This window comes from Chrysemys picta, chromosome 19, assembly GCF_011386835.1.
Source record: "Chrysemys picta bellii isolate R12L10 chromosome 19, ASM1138683v2, whole genome shotgun sequence".
Taxonomy (NCBI): Eukaryota; Metazoa; Chordata; order Testudines; family Emydidae; genus Chrysemys; species Chrysemys picta.
The window spans coordinates 5,249,772-5,276,940 of NC_088809.1; the positions used below are offsets into that span (position 1 = coordinate 5,249,772).

Genomic DNA, 27,169 nt, shown 5'->3' on the forward strand with positions numbered 1-27,169 from the left:
TCAACTTTGAGATGAATGTTAGATTGTTCTGGGCTTTGTAAAGGATCAGTGAAAACTTTGAGTTTGGAAACCATATTAAAGAGGACTTCCCAAGAAAAGGGGGCAATGAAGGGTTAATATAGCCAGACTGTTGACAATAGAAGCTATGAGTAATAACATAAGCCTTTTTTTCTTGCTTGATTTCTTTGGTTATAGGCAATAAATACAGCAGTCTTGTGCCGGCATTGTTCTATTCATTTGCACACCTGTTTACAGATAAGGAAAAAATAACCAGTAGGAAGCATTAGGTTACCTTTGTTTAAACTAATTTAAAGGTGTCTTTTCAGTTTTCTCTTTGAAGTGCCCTTTGCAAAATGTAGTAGACTCTATGCACTAAAACTTCTTTACATGCTTCTATGTTTTTTAAATCTGGAACATGCAAATAAATAACTTCCTAATACAAAGTCACCAAGTTAGAAATCTTGATCACCTTGAAGTGGCCTGGCCCACTATCAGCATTGAAAGCAGAAATTAGTCCAGTTACAAATCTCATGTTGTTTTGCCATAAAAGCCCATCATGCCAAAAAGAGTCCAATGTGTGTTTCTGATGTTGTGAGCTGCTATCGTATAGCAATTGTGAATGAGCAGTTAGTTTGAACTCCGCCCTTGAATGTTCATGGGGAATTCATGTTGCTGTCACTGAGCGTTCCATGTACATATCTAAAGACACAATTTGTCCTTATAGTATGTCCTTGATGTATAGTACTGCAGTCTCAGATGAGATTAATTCTCCTTATGTTCTCTGCAGAATAATCAGTAACATCTGCATAAATCTCCGAATCTTAGTTTGAATTTTCTGGGAAGCTGGTATCCAGTCAGAAATTTCTGATCATGATCTCTGTTCCTCTTTAATTCAGTTGTATAAGCTGGCTGTCTCCCTTACTTCATCCCTTATCTTATCTTCTTTAGGACTCCCCTCTAATTTCAATCAGGTTCATCCCAAACCTTTAGTTACCATTTTGTATGTGGATTGTATTTGGGAAAACATGCTGCACCTCAGAAAAGGAGCTTCTAAAAGATGGTTTGGATTATAAAAGCTTGAAGCAAGTTCATTTTTCTACTCCTTTCCATACGGGGGTCTGTTCTGTCAAACGGAAGAACACCCCAATGTTCAGTGTATAGGATAGAGATCAAAAGGAGATGCTTAAAGTACCGCCCAGCCCTTCTCTCTCCCTCCCCCCCCCATAGGAGCCTGCAATAAATAATAGAGATTAATTCGTGTGTCATCAAGAAAATGGCTACTTTTTTTTCTTGTTCCAAACACTGTTTAAATCCTTACCCTTAGAGTTCCTTGTAAAGGGACAAAATATGTATTTTTAATGCTGGTGATTTTGGATTTGTCTGGGGACGAAATAGCATTGCATACTATGCTCATCCGGTTATCCAAAATTGCTTCCTTCCTTATTGTGGGCGTTCAGGGGTAGGTAATCAATCTCACTGCATTCCAGACACAAAGAGCCTTTGTTACAATAACTAGATCTTGCTCAAATCCTGTATTTTTTATTTTTTTATTTTATTTTTTTAAATTTGGATAGGACAAGACTTTCAGGATGTCCTACTGTTGCTAGTTACACCAGCATGCTAGGTCAGCTGCCTATGGCCATGGGAATCTGATTGTAGCCTTGGTATGGAGGAACCCTTAATTTGATGCTATATAATGGTGTTTGAGCAGCCTCCACCTTGTCAGCAGTATCAATAGACAATATTGATGTAAGCCCATTCAGAGAGGAAGGGGACAGAATAGGGTTTGGGGGTCACTGCCTAATGTGTGGGAATGAGTCTGGCAGGTTTTCTATACTTCCCTGTTCTTTACTAGTAGAGCAGCGGTGACTAACTTAACACTGTTCTGACTCTTCCTTGTCCAGAACAGTGACCTGGCTGCCTTCTTTACCATGTGACAAACAGAGAAAAAATGCTTAGTTGTCTTCCATGGAACAAATTTCAGGATCCACACACTGCCAGATCTCTCGCAAGAAGTGAACCTCTGGAATAACTGGGTATAGACCCCATGTACCCTTAATTCCTTGATGAGTGAAATAATACTAAATTGTATGTAATATCTGTATAGCACTTTGAAAATGTAAAGTGCTAGGTGCTGAAGTGGGTAATGCTGTCTGAGATGGGGAGCAGAGCACACTGAGGACTGGGGATGTGGTAAAACATGCTAGTGTACTAGAGGACAGATCTGATAAGACTCTGAAACGACATGCTTCTTCCTCTTCCCTTAAACTGTTTCCTTTAATTGTGTTTCATTCTTTGCATAATTTCTTTCTGTTGAAATGAAACAGTAGAACTTTTTTTTTTTTTTTAATTCACAAGTGAGAGAGCGTCAGATCCAGCTGGAGAGAAGTGCCAGAGCTCAGTTTGTGAGAGTTCCCACTCGCTTTGAGCTCTGACCTAAACACATTCAGCCCCATGGATCATTGCCATAGAACTGGTGCTGGATTGCTGTTATCTTGAGGCTTGTAAGGCAAGATACTATGGATTTTGGTGTTCTAAGAATTTGTTCTGGCTGTTCACAAGTATATTTGCTAGTCCTTATCCCAAGATGCTTGGTGGATGGGGGAAATTATTCCAAGCCTTTCCTACTCCAAGATAGACAGAGTAATGAAGAAAATTAGAAAGCCTCTTATTTATGCCAAAGAGTCTAATTAAAACAGAACTCTTTATTCTCTTGCTACTATGCTTAGGCATTTAGCAGTAAATTGTGTAGCATGCATTTCACTGATCAACCTAGATCCGCCGATTTTAGTGAGAGCTCTTATTTTTCAAACAAGGGGTTACTGTTGGTAAGGGTCCTATTTCTGCTCAAATGCAGGTTTAAAATATCAAATATATTGTCATGGCCATTACAAGGAAAACCTCATTTCATTATGTTCTGGCCTTTTCTACCTAGGTAACTATCTGTCTAGTTATATATGGCCTTCATCACTATAATGTCTGAGAGCCTGCACCATAACAGTATTAGCATCCTATGTGGTACTCTCAGCCCCTTTTCTTTTTAGTAGTCCCCTTCAAAACGCCTGTGCTGTAAGGGCAATAAGGCTAATTGTGTTTCTCATCAGAGAACTTCCCTCTCCCCCCCTTTCTGTAAGGGGTGGGAACTGAGTTTATTACTTTCTCTCTTAATATGTGACGCACCAAAATTAAGCCTTGTTCCATCATCCTGAGTGAATTGGCAGTATCATTACATAATGTGGAAGCTACATGAAAGCCGTTAATGTGAGCAGATTTGCTGGTGGAAATGCATTGATATATTTCTTAAGACACACACCCAGGTCTTGTGTTCCTCCAAACCGTTGTCACATTTTGACATAGTTTTATGTTAGTAGCTTGTTGGCCATTTATTACTGTTTTATTACTTAATTGTTTCTTTGCTCTCCTTCAGCATCATGTACTGAGTGTCCTTTTCCTGATCCGTAGGCTGATAGTGTAATTTAATTGCCATATGTATATTCTTGCTAGTTGGGATTTGCATCTATACAGTATCTACTGCATGGTCACCCTCTTCTAAAAATATTCTCAGTAAATTCTATGAAATCTTTTAGTTATTGTGTAACTCCCTGCTTCCACGACCATATCTGTCCTTTCATTATAGCTTATAACCAGGTGTTGTAGTGTACCTATTTTAGTTAGGCCGAAGTCCTCTTCCATTACCAGTCATTCTAGTTTACCTAGTAGCTTCTTACATTGGTATATAGAAATTGATCCTTTTTGTTTTGTCTATGTGCCCATTTTTATTTGGGCTCCTTAGTATGATTACTCTGTTACTTTTCTAGAATTTACCTCTGTTCTAAACCTGTACTCTTCTCTAGGTACTTACATGGCTTTCATCACCTTCGTACGCAAGAGTCTCCTGTTCAGCCAGAATTTCTGTTCTCTCCTTCACTGTACAATTGTATTAGGGCATCCCTAGCAGGTGCCTTTGTCCAGCTTCAGTGCTTTTTGCACCTGTCAGGTTTCCCTTAATTTCTAGTTTAAATAATCCTCCAAAACCTTGTTAATTTTCTGTTCCAGCAGTCTGGCTCCATGTCTGTTAAATGGATCCCATCCCTCTTGTACAGGTTACCCCTTTCCGTAAAGAGTTTCTTTTGTGATAAATAAGTTTAAGCCTCTCCTCTTTTCACCATCTTCTCACCCAGATTCTGAACGTTCCCCCATCTCGTTGTCCCTTTGCATAGAACTGGAAGTCTTTCAGAGACGCCTACAATAGAGGACCTGGACAAAAGCTGCCTTCCTAGTAATTTAAATGTAGCTTCCAGTATCATTCTCCTGCGCTTTACTGCATCATTGATATCATGTGTACAAGGACTAGAATCCCCCTCCCTAGCACTTACTGGAATTTTTTTTTTAGATGGGTCATGAGATCTGCCACCTTCACACCTGGCAGGTGAGTCACAAACTGTTTTTTTGGTCACCAGATAACCAGCTATTGATATTTCTAATGATAGGTCATTAACTCACCAGGGCCTGTGCATCTCACAACAGTATTCTGAACTCCTGGACTCAACTCCTTGGTGTTTGAAGAAGAATCAGCTGCCCCTACCTCTATTGGAAGCTCTATTTGACCTTCCATTCCATTTTAGCTCTCTCCCACTGTGAGACTGGCTTCCTCACTTGAAGGATTGAGGCAAGCAGCTTGGAGATGGCCCCACTCCATGGTGTGCCTATTTCCTGTCTTTTTAATAAATCTCTCCCTCTCTTACTCCAGTTTAGCAACTCTGACCTTAAGCGGCTGCCCATGGGGTCTGGAAACTATGAGCTCTCTTCATCAGCTGCATTACATACTCAATTTGGCCACAAGATGAGTAGTTCTATATTCTTCAGTCTGTACAGTACATGGGGGCAGGCAGCCTGTACACTGATATACTCTGCTGCTGATCTTCTATTTCCATAATTCAGTAGGGTTTTTAGTTTGTGAGCATGTATTGGGTTGAACAGAATCTTTATTAGAAGCTCCGTAGCTTAGTTAATTTAACAGATTTCCTTTGCAGTAGTCCATTAACTAATTAAGCTGCCTATTCCCACTCAATCTAAACTCCCTACTCCTCATCGGTGCCTCTCCTCCCTCTTTGGCCCTTTTCGGAAGGCCATAGTGTGTACACATGAATTGGCAATGTGGCAGTTTGATACCATGTTAGATCCATTTTTGTCACTTTAAATCTCTTTTATAACTTCCCTCCCAAAATGCAAAAGAATGGTGCAAGTATTAGATTATTGACCTGCTACTGGCTGAATTTTGTAATCATTACACAAGCAACATTTCCATTGAAGGTAGTGAGAATCTTGCCTGCCTCAGAACTGTAATACTAGACTCTGGTTTACATAGGCCATCCTTTTATTCTTATAAATTCCCAATATTAATATTCTACTCTGTGTTCTCTGATACCTGATGTTCTTGTGTGTATTTGCACACTAATCTTTTTAGTTGTGTGTTGGGAATTGGGTTTGTAATGTGCACCATTGGCTGCCTTTGGGAGTTCATCACTTTGCAGATAAAAACAGGGACCAGTTTCAACATTTTAGGTCTAGATTATGATGAACTAATCAGGAGACATGGTAGCTGCTGTGCTGTTTTCTTGGCTTGTATATGTTGTAATATATGAACCTATAGCTAGCACTTTGAATGCTCTTGCATTTAGGAACATCTTATTCCGATGAGTTAATAATCCCTCTCTGTCCACTGAAATTCTAGAGTTCATTGCCTAACCACAAATGGTCTTTATTTCATAACTTCTGTTTGATTCCATTGTGTTAGAATAGAAAGCCTGAAGAAACAAAATGTTGTGAAGCTCATTTTTAACATACCTCCGATTTTTAAATGAAAAAGGAGCTCTGTCTTTGTAGGCAGCACTTAAGACATCAAGAATTGTTAATTTTAATAATCCATAACAGTAATTTCATATGTTGTCTCTTTAGGAAGAATGTACTCCTCCTTTAGATGGTTTTTATCATATCTTGCACCATGTGAATTAATTTTAAACTTCTGGCAAGTAATGAACATTACAACCCAACTAGAAATCAAACCTTGGAGGTCTATGCACTCCTGCATAGAACTGCCCTTCATGTGAGTTACACACTCATACTGAGAGGCGAGGCAGCTGGGTCAACACTGGGATAGGTCATGAAATCGCACCCCTGTAGTGCACATGGCCGCACCATGTGGACACATGCTTAGAAATGTTTAGATGGGCAGATAGATGCACTTGTGCTGGGTCAAAATGGGAGTGCCAATTTAAAGAATTGTTTTCAAAAAGCATTCTTCCTTATAGATGTCTATGGATCTCTTGTGTGTATTAGATAGATATACAGGCGAGTCTCATCTTACACAGGTGTTCCGTTCCGCGGTTAGCGCGTAAAGCGAAACCCACGTATAGTCAAAATTACATTGAGTTGAACGGCGAGCGGAATTGCCCGCACTACAGGTACAGTATTAAAATTGTTGTTCTCTTTTTTGTTTTTTGTTTTTGCTTTTGCCGACAGCGTAAAGCTGAAATTGCGCATGTTAAATGCGCGTAAGATGCGACAGACCTGTATTCAAATATTAATGAACCATCCTCTGGTCCTGCTATTCTTTCCTGCTCTTTTTAATTGACTTGTCTTGTGGAAGCCATAGCTCGAAAACAGAGCCTACAGTGCTAGCACCACGGCGGCAGTTTTTCTGCTGGACACAAGTGAATGGCAAGTCGTGTGCAAATTTGTGAAAGGGAGGCGTATTCACCTTATCTCAATTCTCTGCACGACTCATTGCAACTCTCAGTATGTTGGAAGATCTAGTTCTCTGCAGTGTTACACGGTTACCATAGGCCCAGTCTTGTAGTCCATTGAGGGACTACGCCTTATTCCCATGAATAGTCCCATTGAAGCTTTAGGGACTGCTCATGTAAGGGTTACTGGCTGCAGCCCTATATTGTTAATGTTCAGAGCTCTTTAGTAACTTTCAGTTAGCTATCTGCCATGGGGCTGTGAACTGGATGAGTCTCACTCTGCTTTAAAGATTTTAAAAAAACATAGTTGCCTGAATTTTGGCCATTTCACATTCTGAAACCCAAACCAATCTGTCCTTTAAGATTCACTAATTACTATTTTGTGTACACATTTTTATACACAAAATCTGAATCAATATCAGGAAGTGATTTATGCTGCTGGAAATGCATCTACTTAGCTAATACATTGATGAGAATCCTTTAAAGTCCAGTATAATTTTGTCCTTCTCGTAAAAGCAAGGAAACACTCAAAATGAAGGCAGGAAGAGAGGAAATGTGACTACAAATTTTGTAAAAATGGAAACAAAACAAGTCATGGGAATGAAGCGAGGCCTTGCAGATGAGGCACAGAATTACTTTATGTACAATTTGATGAACAGTGATTTTTTTTTATAGTGGCAAATGGTCTATGTTAAGATATACACAAAGCAGTGCCGTAGGGTTGTGAGCTGTATCCTCTTGGTAAAGCTTGCTGAGAAGCAAGAGGTTTGGTTGTTTTTTAATTTCCCCTTGATTTTGTTTGCCTGCAATTTGCAATAACAAAATGTTAGCATCAATAAATTGTACTTTAGTAAGTCACTTTTTCACAAAAGACAGATCTGAAGCAAAACTTTTTAAACTGCCAACTGAGACCTGTGATTCAGTATTTCAACATTGTCTATTTTCTGATGATGCTTATTTCCATTCCAGTTCTTGTGATCTGATGATTAACCCAGTGAAGTAATATATAATCATTTAACCATCCCTTGCCTGTCTTGCAGTAGTCACAGGAAATCTATTCCCAAACCAAAAAAACAAATCTTCTTTGATAGCAACATAGTGAGTAAAAAAATACTGTAATGTTAGGGTGAATGAATCATAGTAGCGGAGAAGAGAGGAGAGGAAAGTCTAGATTCTTTAATTTTGGGGGAATATGTTTTGCCTGTAAGTAGTTGAACTTTATGTATTTCTTTATTTTAAAGTAAGAAATAGATTAATTATATGAGAGTTAATTGTTTTATTAAACACTAAAGAATATATTGGAAAATAAGCTTTTCCCAACACCAGTCTTTTCTCTTGTGCGCTTGTATTGTGAAATAGGTAAAAGTTGTGAAACTGATGATTGTAGTGTCTGAGAAATGAAACTTATGAGGGGTTTTTTATTATTGCAGATGTTCTAAAAAATTGACAAATTAAATTTGAGGAAGGAATAAAGTTTTCTGCATTTGTTTCCATTAAATTAAGCTGCTAAACAGTGCAACTGCATAACTTTATAGTGATTCTAACCTGTATATTGCTATCCAATATACTTATGTAGCTGTGATTTTATTTTAGTTTGGAGTAAAGTACAAAATGTACAGACCATAAACAGATAAAATTAGTTTAATTTTTTTCAACTTAAAATAGTGCTGTCTTTTTAAGTTTTATTTTAAACATAATGAAAAAAACAGGAGAAAGAGAGAGAATCTTAAATTGAAAATAGTTGACATGAAAAGTAAATAACTAAAGTTGTCTATAACATGGAATATTTTACTGTTACTACTGAAAAAAGGCTTTAAAAAAGAATAAAATTAGCTTTTTTACAATTGTCCTTAATTTTTGTAAATCACGTTTTCTGACATGGAAAATGTTTGTTCCTCTCTGGAAGAAAATATTTTAATTTAAGGCAGACTGTTCACTTTTTGAATTGTAAGTGATTGTATTAGATTACAAACAACTTTTAAAGCATAAGCATTTATTTTTTAAAAGGAAAATTAAAGTAAAATGTTAATTTATATTTATGCTGCTTAGCATAGACTCAAAATCTATCTGTAATTTAGTTATATTATAATTATGTTCTATAAATGTTTTGCTAAATGTTACCTCATAGCTCTTTTGCTAGAGGGTTTGTTTCAAATTGTAACTCATGAACATATAATAGTAAAAATTAAATGCAGTCTACTTCCGTTGTAATATAGCACATACCTGTTTGAGTAACTGGATTTTAATGTCTTATAAAATTAGTTTAAAGATGTATTAAATCTAGTTTAATACGATACTGTGTAAAAACTTTAATTGGTTTAAAGTACAAATGTCACTTTAATTCCATGAACATTGTGAAACAGTTGGCAAAATAGGAACTGAAAGTGTCATGCTCATATCCAGTATTGTTATAAAATACCTAGAGCAACAACTGATGAAATTCCTATGCAGAAGGCAGCATTTTCTTTAGTTTATCCTTTCAACAAAGATGGAAATTCTGTTTTTGAAGTAAAATTGCCTTTTTTAACTATACCTTAATAGGCTTTTTCCAACATAAATGAAATTGCCAGCAGGTACTCTTTTAAAACAGTATTTCCACGTTGATCTTCATTAGGCCATTGGAATGGCTGTTTTTTTCCTTAATTCGTGTTGCTCTTAACGACTTTTATTGGTGGCTGTGTGATCATACTGAAATTTTAAAAGGGTCTCATTTCCTCTCTGCTCATCACGCCTAACTCATGTTAACCTTAGTGGAAGTTGTGTGTGTACTGAGCAAATGAGATCCTTACATGTATAACTTCTCTTACAAGTGGTTATAAATTAAACTGTTTCATATTTGTTTTCAATTCAAAAATAATTTTGAAGAAATTTTAGTATGAGAAGCAGCCACCCAGACTAACCAAAAGCAATGTATTTGACATATGAAAAGTTTTGGGCTATCCTACTTCATAGATCAATTGTTATTTACAGCCACAACTTTTAACTGGTGACTAAAATGTAGGTATATTTTTGTAATTATTGCATAACAAGCTGCTTTGTTTAATGCCTAGAATTTCCCTGGTTGCTTTATCCAGAAAGTCTGGCAGCACAAAATCCCTTAACATAATTTCTTATAAATGCAAAAATAGAAGATAAAATGGTGGAAAGCATTGATAATCCTGCGGTAGCTTCTCAATTTATCTAAAAGGCAAGATGGTACCATGAAATGTCTCAAATATGCATTTCCATATAATTTAGTATAATCTGCTTCTTCACAGGGTCTCTTTTTCTTGGGAAGAGAGTTCAAAGCATAAAGATGAGAGTAAAAATATGCAACATTTATAGATACTTTCCCAAATTTAAATTTTTAGTCCCAGTCCCAATGAAGTCACTGGGAGTCTTAAGATTTAAACAGGAGCAGGAATGGGCACTTGTTTGTAACCTTCATGTGGTTTCAATAGCCTGTAAACTTAAAGTAGAAAACAAATTGGAAGGAGTTTTAAATATAACTATTTTATCCGATTTTATTTGTCAATAGAATATCTAGATAGTGGGTTATGAGATGCTATATATATATTACTATTCATATAGCAAAATTTCCCACTAGAGTATCATAGAATAGAATATCGGATGGGCACATTTTAAAAAATCCACATAAACACTAAATGCCCCGTTATCGGAGATATAAAAATCCCACTTCTTCATTTTTCTATTTTGTTTAATTTATAGTATTTATTTTAATTTTTGCTAGTCCTAATTTGGAAGTGTTCTAAAAACAGTAGTTAAAATTTCAATGATCACTCTTTCTACAAGAATAGAATTTCTAAATGGAGAACTTTTTTCAGAGTATAAAACCCACATTAAGTACAGTTGTAGTACAGATTTTAACGGTGACATAATTGTGTTTAAACAGAAAAACACGTAGGTTAGAACAATAAGCTTTTCACAGTCAGGCAGGTATCTTTAAACCTAAAATTACCATTCCAACCCAAAGAATTCAGTTAATTACTAAGAATCCTCCACAAATGTGTTGGTTAAAAAGTGCCATAATGAATGGGTTTTATTTTACTGTAGTTTGGAGAAATGATGCAATGTTATAGAAAAGATCTTTATAACAAAGGTGACCAATAAGTGGAATAAATATTAAGTTGCTTAGATATTTAATTTTTTTACTTCAAAAATGTGTGCACGTGTGAATCGCATTCATTTGCTTACTGCTGTTATTCACGAAAAATATTTGCTGTTTATATGTGTTAGCTGACTGTTCTGAAAGTTCTGTTATAATAATGAGAATAAGTTTTAAAAATGGATAGGTTGAATTACATTAGCATATCTAGCCATGAAAGGGCCGGCGGGGTGAATGTGTGTGTTAATAATCAGATTGTTAGGCAAAATACTTGCTATGAAAGAAGATTGTGTCTAACAATCTTTGTAACAATATAAAAACATATATAATATCTTACTTTTGACAAAATCAGGTTATTTTATTAATGTGAACTCCCCCAATTTTAAGCACCCTAATATCAAAGTATTCCCATTTTATATTGTACAGTTTGTTCCAAGCCTGAATAGATGTCTTTGCCCATGGATCCACTTAAACAGATCTGTTTTAATTTGAATAACAATTGTATATTCCAGCAGGTTTCTGTTTTACTTCCTACATTTAAATAGAATTAATTTACCACTGTGGGATTACATTTTATAGTAGCTTTGATTTTAAAATAGCCATTTTATTGTCTATTTGATAAAGCGACAGACACTCTAAAGTTTATTATGTCAAATGTTTCTCTGACTTTAAAAATCAGAAAAATCAGAAAGTAAACAGCACATTAAATGACAAAGCTATTGTGTTTTAAGTGACTAAAATCCGTCTTACAGTCTTATTAGTGATAATTGTAGCCATGTTGGTTCCAGGATATTAGAGACAGGATGGATGAGGTAATATCTTTTATCGGACCAACTTCTGTTGGTGAAAGAGACAAGCTTTTGAGCTAAACAGAGCTCCATTCCATTGCATTCTTAAATTAATTCCATTCTTAATTGAATCCATTCTTAAGAGCTCTGTGTAGCTCAAAAGCTTGTCTCTTTCACCAACAGAAGTTGGTCTGATAAAAGATATTACCTCACCCACCTTGTCTTTTTATTAGTGATAAAGCATTTAGATTAAGGAATTAGTGGGAGATAGAACAGAACTGTTCACCACTGTCATTTAAATGCATTATGGCACAGTTCACAGAAATATATTTTGGGGGTAGGCTACATGCGGTTAGAATGACTCTGATGCAGAGGGACTATAGGCTTAACATTGACATGATCACCTTCTTCATTGCTTTTTAAATCTCGGGTGAAATCCTAGCTCCAATAACATCCATAAGAGTTTTGCCATTAACTTTGATGGGGCCTCAGAATCTCAATTGTTGTAGCAACCAGGAGCACATGTTGTTGGAGACCCTGGTTTGAGAGTGTCTTTCCACAGTGGTAGAGACATGAGGTATTATGGAAATACTGTGTGCTAACCTCACCTTCTGAAAGTACCCTCTACCATCTGTGAGACACTGATGATGGCCTTGCAGGGATTAACCACTTCTGCGTGTATGAGGAGTAGTGCAGTAGTGGCAGCAGCAACTCAAGGGTGTGGAAGGAAAAATATACTATTATTCTGTAATGGAGTAATCTTTACGCATGTTACATAGTTTGGAAGAGTTATGTCTGCAGGAAAAACTAAAAACCGGTAACTGTAAATGTTCTGAATTTCAACTTGGCTAAACATGATGAATGTTTGGTTCACTGACGTGTCAAATTTGCGTTCTTGTCTTAACAGCTCTCTAATTACTCACTTGTAAAATACAAACCCTAGAGGACAGGTTTGAGAATATGAAATTATATGCTGTATAGTGCTTAGAGATGCTTTCATTTAATTTCCATCCTTATTAATGCCCTGCTTCCTTGTTTACAGGACTTTGCCTCCCGAGCTAAACTGGCCGTCCAGAACCTGGTGCAGAAGGTTGGATTCTTTGGCATTTTGGCCTGTGCTTCAGTAAGTTCATTCCAATAAAAAAAGTTTGGGGAATGTGGGGGCGGAGAAGTGTCACAGAAATGTGAATAATGTGTGGGGAATTTATTACTTACCTGCAGTGAAATAACACTAAATTGCCCATGGCTTGGTCTGGTTTTTAGCAACCCAATTTTAATCTTCACGTTCATCAAACAAGAGTTGTTCTCCATGTTAGGGGAATGGAGTGTTGGCGGTGGTAACTATTATTTGTGGAAGCACGTAGGAGCTGCAGTCATGGACCAGAACCCATTGCGCTAGGCTTGTTGCTATCCACAAGATGCGGTGGTTAGTTATATGGTAAAGCTTGTTACAGTGAAACCTGATCATACTGTGATGTTGCTGCTTCCTAAGAATTTGAAAGATTTATGGTCCCGTGTGCCTCATATTAATGTTTTCAGCAGAGTAAACGAAGTTATCTTTAAAAGCAAGTTAAATACCCATAAGCTTCTACTTCATAACAGGTAGCAGACTCTATATTAATCTGTATCGGTCTTGTCTAATGCAAGAACGTGCCATGTTGCCCACTATCCTGTGACTAGGGAGTAAGCAGGCCTGCTGCTCCTATCCTGGTTCCGTAGTGAGTGAACCAGTTCTGATTTCTGGAGGATTAGTCATAAAGAACCTGTATCCTGGTTTGTTATGACTGGTTCAGGCACTACCCGGGGTCCTGATAAAACCTTGTTTTCATTTCTGTAGATGTCTATGACGTACCTGGGCTAATAGTTCTCCGCACTTCTACATTTTAAACAAGAAGCAGGAATAGAAACATCCCCCAAAAACATAAAACTGTCTATACAAAACACAACCAGATTAAAATAGTCACCCACAGTGATTCCCCAAAATGTGTCCTCAAGACATTCCCTCAGCTCACCCTACCCTAAGGAGCCTGAGAGAGCAAATGGCCTTCTAAATCAGGGAGCTGTTGGTTCAAGCACCTCTGCTAATGGCGATGGTGATGCCCTTACACGGGGAAGCAAAAGTAGCAATGTCTCACACCTTGTAGGGTTTTAATCCAGCACCTTAAAATTCACTCTGAAAGCAAACTGGAAGCTGTTAGGGAGACGGGATTTTTTTTTCCTCCCTGCTGTTGCTGACCGATGTGATTATTGGGGGGGGGGGGTGCATTGCATATCCCAGTTGGGACCTGTTGCCATCCTTCTGCACCCCCTGTGAGCCTAGCTTCTTTATTAGCTTCCAGAACTTTAGAGGTGGCGAATAATATTCTTTGTAAAAGTTAGGGCCCTTACATTTACTTGCCAAGATCAATCTGATTACAGTTTCTGGCATGGCCCTCATCATATAGCTGGCAAACTCCTTCCAGTTTGTTAAGCAGTCAATTATTTTTTGTCAAGGTCCACATTTCTTCATCCAGGTATAGTCCAGGGCCAGACTCCAGAGAATAATACAAAAAAACTCCACCAATAATAAGTAAGTAAAAAGATATAGGGGTCCGTTCAAAAGTATCTGGCAGTCCAGATTTAGCACGCTGAATTATACTCTATAAATCTCTCAAATTAGTAAGCCTTTAGACTGCACCATTGTCAGGCCTGACTCATCATTCTGCAGTCACTATCTCGTGAGACGTTACTGAATAGACTAATTTGTCTGCTTTGTTTAATGAGAAAAAACATTTAAAAATGGGAGAGATGACTTATCAGAGCAGTTGGACTGGGTGAAATGTGGATATCGGGAAAACAGGAGAATATGTAAACATGTGGGGAGGATGTTACTTAGTAATGCTTTTGCTTAATGTTCAGTCATTTTCTTAGTGTGATGCAGTAATACCTACTTAGGTGCATTGTATCTTACATGTGAGTTAGCCTGTCAGCTCAGTCTGCTGCTGGTGAATAGTATGCTACCCCTCTACCCCGATATAACGCTGTTCTCGGGAGCCAAAAAATCTTACCGCGTTCTAGGTGAAATCGTGTTATATCGAACTTGCTTTGATCCGCCGGAGCACGCAGCCCCGCCCCTCCGGAGCGCTGCTTTACCACGTTCTATCTGAATTCGTGTTATATCGGGTCGCGTTGTATCGGGGTAGAGGTGTATTTGTTTTCATGCATGTGAAAATTCTGGATGACTTTAGTGTATACTAAGGGGTGAATTCCTTTTTAAAATGTAATTTTTGAATTTTGCTTATGAAAACATTACAAAGACAGCATGATACGAAGTTCTCGTGGGCAATCCTTCAAGGAAGACACTGGACAATTCTAGGGAGGCATGCGTTGTTGCCTTTGTTGACCAAAATGATTGCGCACAACAGAGACTCCTTGCATTCTTTCATTCCCACCACAGGCTCCCTGTGTGCCATCTTCTCATCCCTCTCTATTTCAGGGACTCCCTGAATCTCCCCATACCGGGGGCTCTGTGTCTCCCCCCTCGCCCTGCCTTGCCACATGCAAGGGGCTCTGTGTGCATTTCCCTTTCTCCCCATCATTCTTACTATTTTTGTTTTCTGGCTGGGCGATAAGTCACTCAGGGTCTTAACATTGTAAACTATATTGGGAAGACAGGCAGAGTTGAGATAGAGGTGTGTGTGTGGGGGGGGGGGGGGGGGGCATTGTGCAGCGTTCCAAAATTATCACATTAGAGACTCGCTCAACTCCATATTTGTATCAAAAGCCTCACAAGCTCAGCCAGCGGGGCTGATTGGCCACCGTTTTATTCAATGGCAATTTGAGATGAATCATTGCCACTGTCCTGAACAGAATTCCTGCTGTTCCTATCTTGAGGAAGCTGCGGCCACCTGGCCATAAATAGTAGCCCTTTACCACTACTTTGAGCCCAGATAGCTTGTCTAGATCTGTGAGGGCTCTCCAGTTTATGAACAGAATGGCAAAAGCAGCCCTAAGAGATCCCTATGATAGGCCAGTGAGAATTTCACATCCTGTGGTTAGCTTTTTCCGGCGTCCCTCCATACTCATTTTGGGTATGTCTAGATTAGGATAAAAGGAGTGTTAAAACAGCACGTTAGCAACATATTTTAACACCCTAATGTAGGCAGGTCAACCTGTATTTTAACAGGTGTTAGCTGGTTGAGAGGAACCCTAGGTTCCCCCTAGTTAATGCATGTTCAGATACAACTTGCCCTATCTGTGCTATGGTTTTCGTGTAGGGCTGTCAAACGGTTAAAAGAAATAATCACAATTAATCGCAGTTTTAATCTACAAATGTAAATTTTTTTTTACATAACTGCACGCAAAAAAACAAAACAATGTAAAACTTTAGAGCCGACAAGTCCACTCAGTCCTCCTCCTTGTTCAGCCAATTGCTAAGACAAACAAGTTTGTTTACATTTACAAGAGATAATGCTGCCCACTTCTTATGTACGATGTCACCTGAAAGTGAGAACAGGCGTTTGCATGGCACCATTGTAAGATTTTTGTGTGTCAGATAGGCTAAACATTTGTATACCCATCCATGCTTCAACTTGTAGGCACTAAAGTCAATAATAATAATTTTACATTTGTAAGCTTCACTTTCATGATAGAGATTGCACTACCATACTTGTATGAGGTGAATTGAAAAATATTATTTCTTGTTTCTTTTTTACAGTATTTAAATATTTGTAATAAAAATTAATGTAAAATTAGCACTGCACACTTTGTATTCTGTATTGTAACTGAAATCAATATATTTGAAAATGTAGAAAAACATCCAAAAATATTTATAATAAATTTAAATTGGTATTCTATTATTATTTAACAGTGTGATTAAGACTGCAATTAATTGTGACTTTTTTTAATCTAGTTAATTTGTTTTGCGTTAATCACTTGCATTAACTGCGATTGACAGTCTTGTTTTCATGTAATAGTTACAATGTATTGGGTAATGTGATTTTTTTTTTTTTAAACACCTTATAAACTAGTGTAGACTTGTTTTGTGAGAGCAATACATCTCTAGACTAGGTAAATCCAGTTAGTAGCTTTCTATAAGTAAGACGGTCATTAGTGTGGTCAAGATGCAGCTTAAGCAAAGATGGGCATGAATGGATACCATTTGATGTGTCTTGCCTTCCTAGGAAAGTGGTGGGTGCGCATATGAACTTATAATTAAACTTGGAATTACTAGTCTGTAGCAACCTGTTAAATGTTAACCATATAAATTAAAACTTGAAATCTTAAATGTCAGTTTTATAGCTCTCTCAGTATCTAATTTGCCTATATTTATTTGTTCCTGTAACAAAACAGGGAAAGCACAAATACTGTGGGAAAATAGCAGTGTAATTCACTGCTACTGTAAGCAAAACATCCTTGTGTGTTTACTCACATCTGACAGATGCAGTATGCTGTGTGCTGTATGTTCAGTATCAAGTCTTGGAATTGGTTGGTCTTTTCTTAGTATTATGATTCCTTCTCTAAAATGTTCTTGAGATTAAATACAAATTCAAGGAAAGTGTTTAACAATAAAGAAATTCTTTAATTTTTAATGAAATACTTTTGTTCTTTAAAGAAATGTCTTCGCTTTTTAACAGAATACATATGACTATAAATACCAGAGTTTTTATGCCTTTCAGATAGAAATTATTGCAGATCATTTTGCGCACTGACTCACACGAGCAACGTGCTTGTCAGGGAGAGAATTTGATATATCACTCAAACTGCTCGCTGTGTTTTCTATGCTTTTCATATGGAAAAATGAAAAACGTCTGTTACTCTTTTATCCTCAGATTAAAAGAATAGCAATCAGAGTGGAATTGTCTGGGACATTGTCTAGCTGAAGCTTAACGATTTAAGTTATGGGCTATAATATTAACATTTTTGTGTGTTTTAAGCACGATTTTGGGATGGTTTTGAGAAAGGGGGAGGAGTTCATTTTTCAAAGTTTGAGATATTATTAAGTAAAGTGAATTTAATGTTGAGTTCTGGTTCTTTTTTCTTTCCTTTATACTTCATAGATTCCAAATCCTCTGTTTGACCTGGCAGGAATAACATGTGGCCACTTTCTGGTTCCCTTTTGGACCTTCTTTGGCGCAACCCTAATTGGGAAAGCAATAATTAAAATGCACATCCAGGCAAGTACATGTTACACCTCTTATAAAACACTGGGAGGATTTGTTTTAAGTATGAATTGCACCATTATCTCTGCAGTATTTCAGTGAGCTGTGATGACCCCTTCCTGACTCACTGTGATGGAAATTCGTTTGGTGCAACAGATTTAAAATAAAGGTTCTGTTAGGGTTACTGTACTCAAAACTTGGGCAACTAAATCATCTATGGCTATAAACTAATAAACTCACCGCCTACACCACTCAGGAAATTGGTGGTTAGCCAAGTTATTTATCTAGGGTTTTTACAAGACGGAAAAGGCTTCATACTCATAATGAACTTACCTTTTTGGTAACACACACACACGTTCATTTTCAGAGCACTGGAATGAGCGTTTATCAGTCAGGAAGTATTTTTAAATGTTCACTTTCACTTGAGTTAAAGTTTTAAAGAAAATCCCAATAGTTTCATCCCACTGATGCATGGTCTCTGCTGAAGCCAACCTGGGGGCATGTGTTTGGACACCTTGGCCATTATTTTCAAAAGTCACTGGTGATTGAGACACTTCAAAGGGGATTGATTTTCAGAGAACAGGTACTTAATATTTTCTGAAAATGGAACCCTTTGAATGTATGTTAAGTTGGGCACCCAAAATCACTAGTCGTTTCTGAACATTTTGATGCTAGCTTTTAAAGTAACTGGAGGAGCTTCTCACTATTCTGTTCAATGCAAGATAAATTGGTATTGTATTCAGTTACATTATAGTTATTGGTGATGCTACAGTTGGATATATGATGTGTCCCCAACTACGTCACCTGCTTTGAAATCACTAGAACAAATGTCTTTTGATTCAGCATCCCAGTACTAATGCACTGGCCACAGTTGTATAGCTTGAAATTCTTTGTCACTTCATTAAAGTAATGATAGTGGGTGGCTGCATGAGATTACTTCTTCAATATACCCAACCAAAAGGATCTCATCCCAGACCAGAACTCTGTTAAAGGGGTATTCCTTCCACCTTATTTTTCTGCCTTTCTATCCTACTTGCATAGTCTTAAAATGGAGGCCAATTCATGGGTCAGAAATCATGATGTTGAGTTTATTGTGAAAAGACTTGCATTGGTCAATGCCATTTTTGCCTTCCCTGGAATTTTGTATTTAACTAAGATGTTTATAGTTAAGATTTATTTATGCCGACTTGGAAAAGACTAAAAATAAAATAGTATCGGTGGGAAGTAATTCCTAAGAATTTTTTTTAATCTGTACAGTGAAATTAATTTGAAGAGAGTTTGGTATTCTCCATTGCTTTGCAGTATAATTTCCAGTGATCTACACTGGATAGTGAGAACAACAAATATTCCCAGTTCCTTGTGCACTTACTTGGTAAACCCTTTCACGTCATAAATGTGTTTAGCTATTAGAACTACATTATGTGTATTGTCTTCTTTCAAGCAGGTTGTGCAATAATCTGGATTTTGTAGTGATCTTGCTGTAAATTGGAATTTTAGGAAATGCAGTGGTCGTGGAAGAGAGTTATAATAAAATTGGTGAGAAAGCCAGTGGGTCCATAAGCATTGCCATTTTATAGTTGCATTTAATTGGCCCTTTTAATCTGGACCATCGAATCAAAGTTTTATTAATTTCCTTATTCAGAGTCCAGTTAATTCACTTCTCTTCAGATTATACATACACTGTAGTGGAGATTGGATAAACACTATGTATCATCTCACCTACAATCTGTAAAAGGGCAAGCTATCAAATCTGACAGAAATGGGATTAACAATGGCTACATTAACAGAACTTTAACTGTAGCAAGTAGAGTAATACAATTATCATGAGGCTTTGGATTTATAATGTAGGGCATTTATCTACTTACGGTCACCTTTCTGTCACTGAAATACATTCTTATTTTAAATTTTTAACTTTCAGTATCTAGGGCAATCGTCTCAACCAGGTCACTGCCTCTAAAGGGAGAAATAGTCTAATTTTCAAAGACAAATTTGGATACCATGTCTCATTTATTTTGTCCCTGACTTGGTAGGTCTTTGTTCCTTACATGGCCCTTCTAGGGAATAAGGTCTTGGAACCAAAAAGATTCACTATCTTTCACTTCCATGAAATTTTGAATTTTATCTACCCAAATGTATGTTTATAATGGGGACATAAATTTGTCTTTCTGCACAGAGATGAGTGGTTTTTATTCATGAAAACACTGATGGAGTTGTGACCTTGAGCTTCTGGGAATTTAGGTTTAGGGAGGATGTGAAATGGTTAGCAACACAGGCTGAAAAAACATTGCAAGAAATTAAATGTATGAGGAAATAGAATAACTGTTTAAAAGTAACTAGCACTTATCTGTTCTGCCTCTTTCATTGAAAAGGATGATATTGAAAAACAATGACGCTGAAAGAAAAGTTGAGGGAAAATTATCTGTAAGTGCAGAAGAAGCCATTTAATTGGAAAGGAACATAAGTTGTTGTACTCCATTGTCCTTGCTTCCCTTTTGATTAAACATTTCTCTAACTGATGTTTTCCTTCCTACAGAAACTTTTCGTTATTATAACATTCAGCAAACATATAGTGGAGCAGATGGTGTCCCTAATTGGGTGAGTAATTCTATAACTGACTAATACCTTCAGTGTTTGAGTGGAAAAATACTAGGGAGTCCAATCTAATATGCTGAAAGTCAACTTTCTGCTAGAGGAGGCAATGCTTTACTCTCAAGAAGTGCAAGCTTTGGCCAGCAAAGCTGGTTTAGATCTTATTTGAGCTGTCATTTCTTATCCTAAAGGTTTCAACTACCTCAAGTGAAATCCTAACAGTTTGGATGGATGTAGTATGTACATACCATGTTCTTCTTATGAATTAATGACACTGCTAGCTGAAGATCTGCAGTATAATCTGGTGGCTTTCTGTGATGATATATTGTGACTCCCTGTTAGAACTGTCACTACTTGCAATACATGGTGTTCACATGTAGCTAAAGGTGGAGGCCCTTAGAAGAGACATTCCATATATTTTACTATATGAAATACCTTATAAAATTTTAGGATGAAAACCTGGGAATAGCATTGTAATCTTCTCTATTCCGAACTTTTTTTTCATTAGAGAAAGTTGCAAGCTGTTCAGGGATAAACTGTTCCTATTTTGAGAAAATACCTGTCTTTTTCCAGACTAGTGTGTTTCTTAGGAAATGATTCAGACTTCATTTAAGATAAGATTTGATTTAAAATGTCAGGGGAAGTAGAGCAAGAATACATGTAATTCCCAGTTTTTTTAAAAAAAAGATCATTTAAAATACAATGTATGAATGTATTAGCATGATGGGATTTAATACTGATTGAAAAGTATATTTAATCAAGCGCTGAATTTCACTATATCACTTGGGAGATTTACCCATTCAGTCAAATATGCTGTATAATTTCAAGAGCCCAAGTCAATCTGAACATCCCTTATTGGCAATCTAACAAATATGTTCCCAACACAGCCTCTCCCAATACACAGCATTAAGCGGTGTATAAAATACTTGAATACAAACAAAATATGCAGTTAATTTGTCTCAATATACGTGACTTAGTGCAAATCATCCTGTATTGCATCACTAAATTGTGCTTAACTGTTCACAAGAAACATTTGTGTGATCAAAGATAAATGTTACAGACTATTTTTAATACATTGTTCAGACCGCTCAGACATTAGAAGAGGTGGTTTTCATTTTTATTTAACAGTGGTTTAAATACAGTATTTCATCTGATGTCTGATATACATCAGGTGTTAACAATCTGATTTAAAAATCAATTCTAAAGATGAGTGTTTACTTGCTCCTTAAGGACTTTCACTCACTTTTGAGGTCACATGATTGATAGCCAGGACTTTTTTTTGTTGTCTAATAGTTAACTACTTTTTAGATGTATAAAAAAAATTAATCTCAAGAAGAGTTTCAGGATAGGAATGTCTGGAAATAATTGCTATTTAAATATGTAAACTTGAAGTAGTAATGTTATACAAAGAAATAGGAGTGTCTGATGCAACATTCTTGAGCACTTCACTGATGGAACAGATCTGATTTTATTGCTTCCGGAGTTTCTCATTAGGAGTCTGGATTGTAACAAACTTCAAAATGAATGTTTTGTTTTTAATATTCCTTTAAAAAAATGCTACTGGTTAGAAATCATTAATTGTCTTTTTGACATTAGCCGCTCGAAGCTGATTTGCTTTTTATCTTTGATCAACACTACTGCTGAGTAAGGTATATTTCCAAAGACTTCTTCAAATGCAATCTTCGGGCCAAAGCTAGTTTTTCTTACTTCATCTGTCTTGGAGATACTTTTTCATCAAATTACTTTTGAACATATTCACAAGATTTCTGCTGGATTCAGATTTTTATTAGACAGTTGATGTCAGAATTCAAAAATGTTCTTGGGAGACAGTAAGTTTTTTGGAATGTCCCAGTATCCTTGACTTTTCTCAAACACAGTCTGCTAGCATTACCTCATCAGTTTCTCTCTAGAGTAGTATATAAAGCACTTAAGCAACAGCTTGCATTAGAAGTTCTTAATCATTATTAAGTACAAAGAGAATAGTCAATGATCAGTAACATTAACCTTTTTAATCACATTTATTCCATTAGTTTGACTTGAGATAGTTTGTAGTTCTGAGGTGTTTCCTTTTGCAAAACAGTGTCTAACCAGAAAGATTTTTTTTTTAAAGAAAATTGATGTACAGGATCACCAAAGCCTAGATGGAAGATTAAGTTTAACTGTAAGGAGAGAATTATTAACATCCTTGAAATTGTTGCGATTTTGTGCACTAGACCATATTCTCTTTGATAAATAGATGAGTCTTAATCTTTAATGAAAAACAGAGCTGTGTGCAATTCTTTTCCTTAGGATTGCAGTTGTTTACTGATATTACCAGAGTATGTGTTCATTGTATCCTGAACTTGCAAAACCATTCCTTTAATACAGTTCAGGGTGCTTTGGTTTCACAATTTTATTGTGTAGAAGGTTTTTTTTTTTTTTTTTTTTACAGACAACCTACCCAAACACTTCAGAATTAAAAACAATTACATAAATCAAAAGCTGAAAGATACTGAGAAGTTTAGCAAGGGAAAATGTTGTCAACCAAGTTTTGAAATAAAATGGAGAAGTCTGAGGCACAAAGACCTAAGGGCTAGTCTACACTTAAGGGTTATTTTGGATTAAGATAGGGTGTGAATTCAAAGTGCAATAGCTGTTCCCCATGTGGACACTTGTATTTTGGAAGAAGAATGCCTTTTTCCAGTTTAGCTTTATCTACTTCCAAAGTGGTATTAATTTAAATCAGAAAAAGGTGCTCTTATTCTGAAAGGAGAGAATCCACATGGAGAGCTGTTCTGGAATAGCTCTTGTGGAACAGCTGTTCTGGTCAGCGTCCCCATGCAGGCAAGGCTAACTGGCAGCAACAACAAAGAAAATGGCTATCACACCCACTGAGCCAGGTTCTGTGGAGGAGCACCCAGATAAGAAGAATGGTGCCAGCTGAAAAGGATAGAGAATAAGAGAGAGTCCTAAGAAGTTGGAGCAAGATCACAGAGGATTTTAAGCACCAGGGCTAGTTTTTAAGAAAATCAAGGAGTTAGATTATTTGTGTTATTGTAGAAGCACCACTCATGGCCTAGGACCTCATTGTGCTAGGTGCTGTACAAACACAGAAGAAAATGTCAGTCCTTTCCCCAGAAAGATTCCGTCTCAATGAATGGGGAGCCAGTTAAGTTGTTTTAGGATGGGGGATAGTGTACTTGTACTTGGTTGTATGTGCAAGAAGGTGGGCACCAGTATTCTGCACATGCTGGAGTCTGGATTGCTGCTGAAATTCCAAGTGAGGTCTGAGCTGAGAAAAGGCAGAAGGCTGTTGAAAGATTGGCTGGGGGAGCCTCAGATCACTCAACTACCAATGATTTCAGCAAATAATTTGGAGGTTGCAATGTTGATGTTTAGAGAGGACGTGTTTTTGCTGGGGGTCTTACAGATGCAAAGTGAGGAATGGAGGATGCAGTCAAGGGGGCAAGATGATGTATTAACTATTACTTTTGTATTCTCTGACTTAGAGGAGGTTAGCTTACTAAGCAGCCATGTTACATACTTTTTGTACTAGTTTTAGGCCACAATTAACCAATTTTAAAATTGTTTAATTAGTAGATAGCTTGTGGGTTTTCTTTTGTTTTTGTTTTTTTAATCTTTCGATGTAATTGTTTTACCTACAGCTGCAGGAATGTTTATGAAGTCACTGCGCATATTGCTTTTAAACATGATCGCATTTGACTTTGAAGTGGTGATTTCAAATGGGCACTAGGAATTCCCAGAAAGCTACTAAAGCTCAAAATCAACCATACAAAGAACTTTGGCAAGCTGTAACATTGCTGAATGATTTATCAGAAAGAAAAGTCCACCCTTTGGTTTTATCCTGCTGTTAAGGAGTTGCTCTTGCTTAGTGATCAAAAAAGAGGACAGAAGAAAAAACTTTATATGTGTTCTAGGTTCCTGCTGGGAGTTCTGAGCTCTAGCATAGTGCTGTGTAATGTTAAATGGTTGCCAAGTTTCACCCCAGAAGTAGCTGCACTTTCATAATAAGTGAAGTTTTTATTACATATATAGATCGTAAAACCTGTTGTTAAAACACTTCAGCATCCTTCAGGAATCCCATGCAAGTGATCCTCATTGGACCTTGCCAGTAAGAAGCTCTTTCCAAGCTCAGGCAGCAAATGTTGTCATCATAGTCCTGCTGCCTAAACCGTACGAGAAACATGGCCTCTCTTCTTTTCACGGGAATGTACGATATATGTCCCTATGATGATCAGGATAAGATATGGACAACGTTTGAGCTGGGGAAATACGTACACCTGCTCCATTTGACAGTCACATCTCCCCTCTAAAAATAGTGCCTGAAGAAATAATTGTTAATTAGTTGCAAAAGACAGACACAAAGTGAGGTCTGTTCAGTCAGTGATATTTATGCAAAAATGTAGACTGTAGCACTCCTATGGAGTTTAAGGGCTAAATTGTCAATGCGATGCCTTGCAGATTAGACTTGTAACTCCCATTAATGCAACAGCAAAGTCTGAGTCAGAAGACAGGTCTGAAAATCTAACCCGAAGTATCAAATATTTCTTCTGAGCAATTTCTCAATCTAGGATTTCACCTGGGCCAATTTTTGATGCTTTAAAGCCACACAGGCCAGTTGGAATTTGACTAGTTTGCACTAGTAATTAAACAGCTTACTTGAAACCAGCCTCTATTCATACTTGAATCACTGACTTTATGAATTAATGGTGTGCCGCTCCTTGTTACGTTACAATTCACAACGCAACCCATTGACTCAGCAGCAAATTAGTCGTAATTGACTCTTGTGACTTTATCTGTAAAGGGCATTGTGCTTTCCTCTTGACACACATTTTCCTCCAAAAATGTGTCAGAAAATGTCAGCCACCCAAAAGGTTTTAATTTTTTCCTTTTAAGTGTTCCCAAAAAACAATACTTTTTTTTTTTTTTAGATTAGCAATGGGGACAATGATAGTTAATCTATAGTGTGGCCTTTTCTATCTTTTCATGCAGAATAGTTTAGCTTTGATTTATTCTCCTTAATGTGCAAAGCGAAGCTCTTTAGCAGCTTGGGGATGCTAACAATATAATTGGGAACAGTGAGCATCAAACTGGCAGAATCCATATCACTTTGATTTTAACAGAACGTGGTCTGAGGAGCAAGATCTGATTTACAAATCACATGTCCTGTCTTTATATGGACCTTTGTTTTACATAAATAACTCAGCACTAATAAAGTGCAAGAAGTCCTGCTGAATTGGCACCAGAATTAAAGTATATATTAAATAATTGCTTCTAATTTGCATTTTAGACTAAGACTTGCTATTTATTAAAATTCCATTGAAAATAATCCAAAATAGCTGAGAATTTAGATAATTTAGCAATGACTTTATTTAAAGTCTCCTGAGGTAGAAATGCTTTTGGAAGCTTACAACATTACACCTGACATTTCTTGGTGCAGTAAATCAATGGTTTTCCTCCCACAAGTATATCAGAAACCTGTGGGATTGTGCCTTTATAATACAGTTGTGTACACAATGGGGAAACTGGCACAAAAAAGGTTTTAATAGCTTGAAAGGGACACAGATGTTAATGAAATTTGAGATGTTTTGATGTTAAAACCTTTAGATGGATCACAATAGAATTAAGAGTTTATTTGAATAGGGCTTGTAGGATTTAAATCTGAACTAGCAAGTGAATGTTTGAAAGCTGTAGTTTTGCTTTTTAAAGGTACAACTCTGATTTTTCTTGCCCTCACATAGAAGAAATATTTCTTTACAAATAACAATATCCAACAGATTTGAAATCTAATACAAACTGCAGTGACAACTCTGTTAAAGTTAGTGTTTAACATACCAAAAATAAAAACCTCTCAAGGTGAGATGTTGTTCATGACATTTAGGTCACTTGTGTATTTGAGGCCGTCCCAGATAAATTAGATCACATTTAAGGCAACTTTAATTTCATGGTCACACAAGTATTTTATTTGAAGATTATTCCTAATGTTTCAGATTAAATCAAAATGAAACGTGAAACAGCTTCTTAACCCCAGCTTTGCTCCCCTTGACCATAAACTAGATTTATTTAATTAAATATCACCAGTTTCATTCTCCAATTTTAAAATAATACAGATGACTTATCTTTATTTCCCCAAATGTTTTAAAACCCAAGGCAGCACTGATATAAATTAAAGCCAGTGGCTCTGCCCTCAGTTTTAGAAGTCAGGTCTCTTTAAGCCAGAAGCACCTTGGGAGTGAGTCGAGATTTGTTGCAGTGTAATCTATCATGGTTGAGTCAGGCAAGGAGTCTGAGGTCCATTCTGACTCACCACGAATTGTGTCCTGGTATTGGTTGAGCCTCAGGGAAATGGATGGTTTAAATACTGTGAGAATCTTTATCAGCACAGGAAATGACAGCTCATTAAAATACTAACCGTTAAGCCTGTTTAGATCACTGTCTGGAAAAAAAAATTAACCATTTGAAGGTTCAGATAACTTGCCAGAAGGTGGTGTACTTTTTGGATGGTGAGGGAAGCATGCAAATCAGTCAGCTTTACTTACTAGTCCAGTGGGACTCAAAATATATCCTTTCAAACTTGTTTGTTGGGGGTGTTATAACCGAGGCATAAAACTCTTGTTGAGAAAATTTAGACCATAAGAAATCATAACATCTTGAGCTCTTTTAAGGAAGACACAACACAAAATGTCTAATTGTGGTTATTTTAGTGAATGCCTCATTCCTCTTGTGCAGCAATGTAAAGAGTAAAACATACGGCTTCCTAGATATCTTCTGTGTCCTTTGGGGAAAACCTAGAAAGAAATG

General features: G+C 36.8%; 1 protein-coding gene across 8 annotated transcripts in view; it reads left to right on the forward strand.

Moving 5' to 3' along the window:
• Positions 1-27,169, forward strand: part of VMP1 (vacuole membrane protein 1) — an 84,310-nt gene that overhangs the window by 47,572 nt on the left and 9,569 nt on the right. For all 8 annotated transcript variants that reach the window (XM_005298788.5, XM_065573528.1, XM_005298787.4 and 5 more), the window contains 3 exons: positions 12,682-12,762; positions 17,678-17,794; positions 20,313-20,374. In XM_005298788.5, coding sequence (XP_005298845.1) covers positions 12,682-12,762; positions 17,678-17,794; positions 20,313-20,374 — 260 coding nt within the window. The remainder of the gene's footprint in view (positions 1-12,681; positions 12,763-17,677; positions 17,795-20,312; positions 20,375-27,169) is intronic.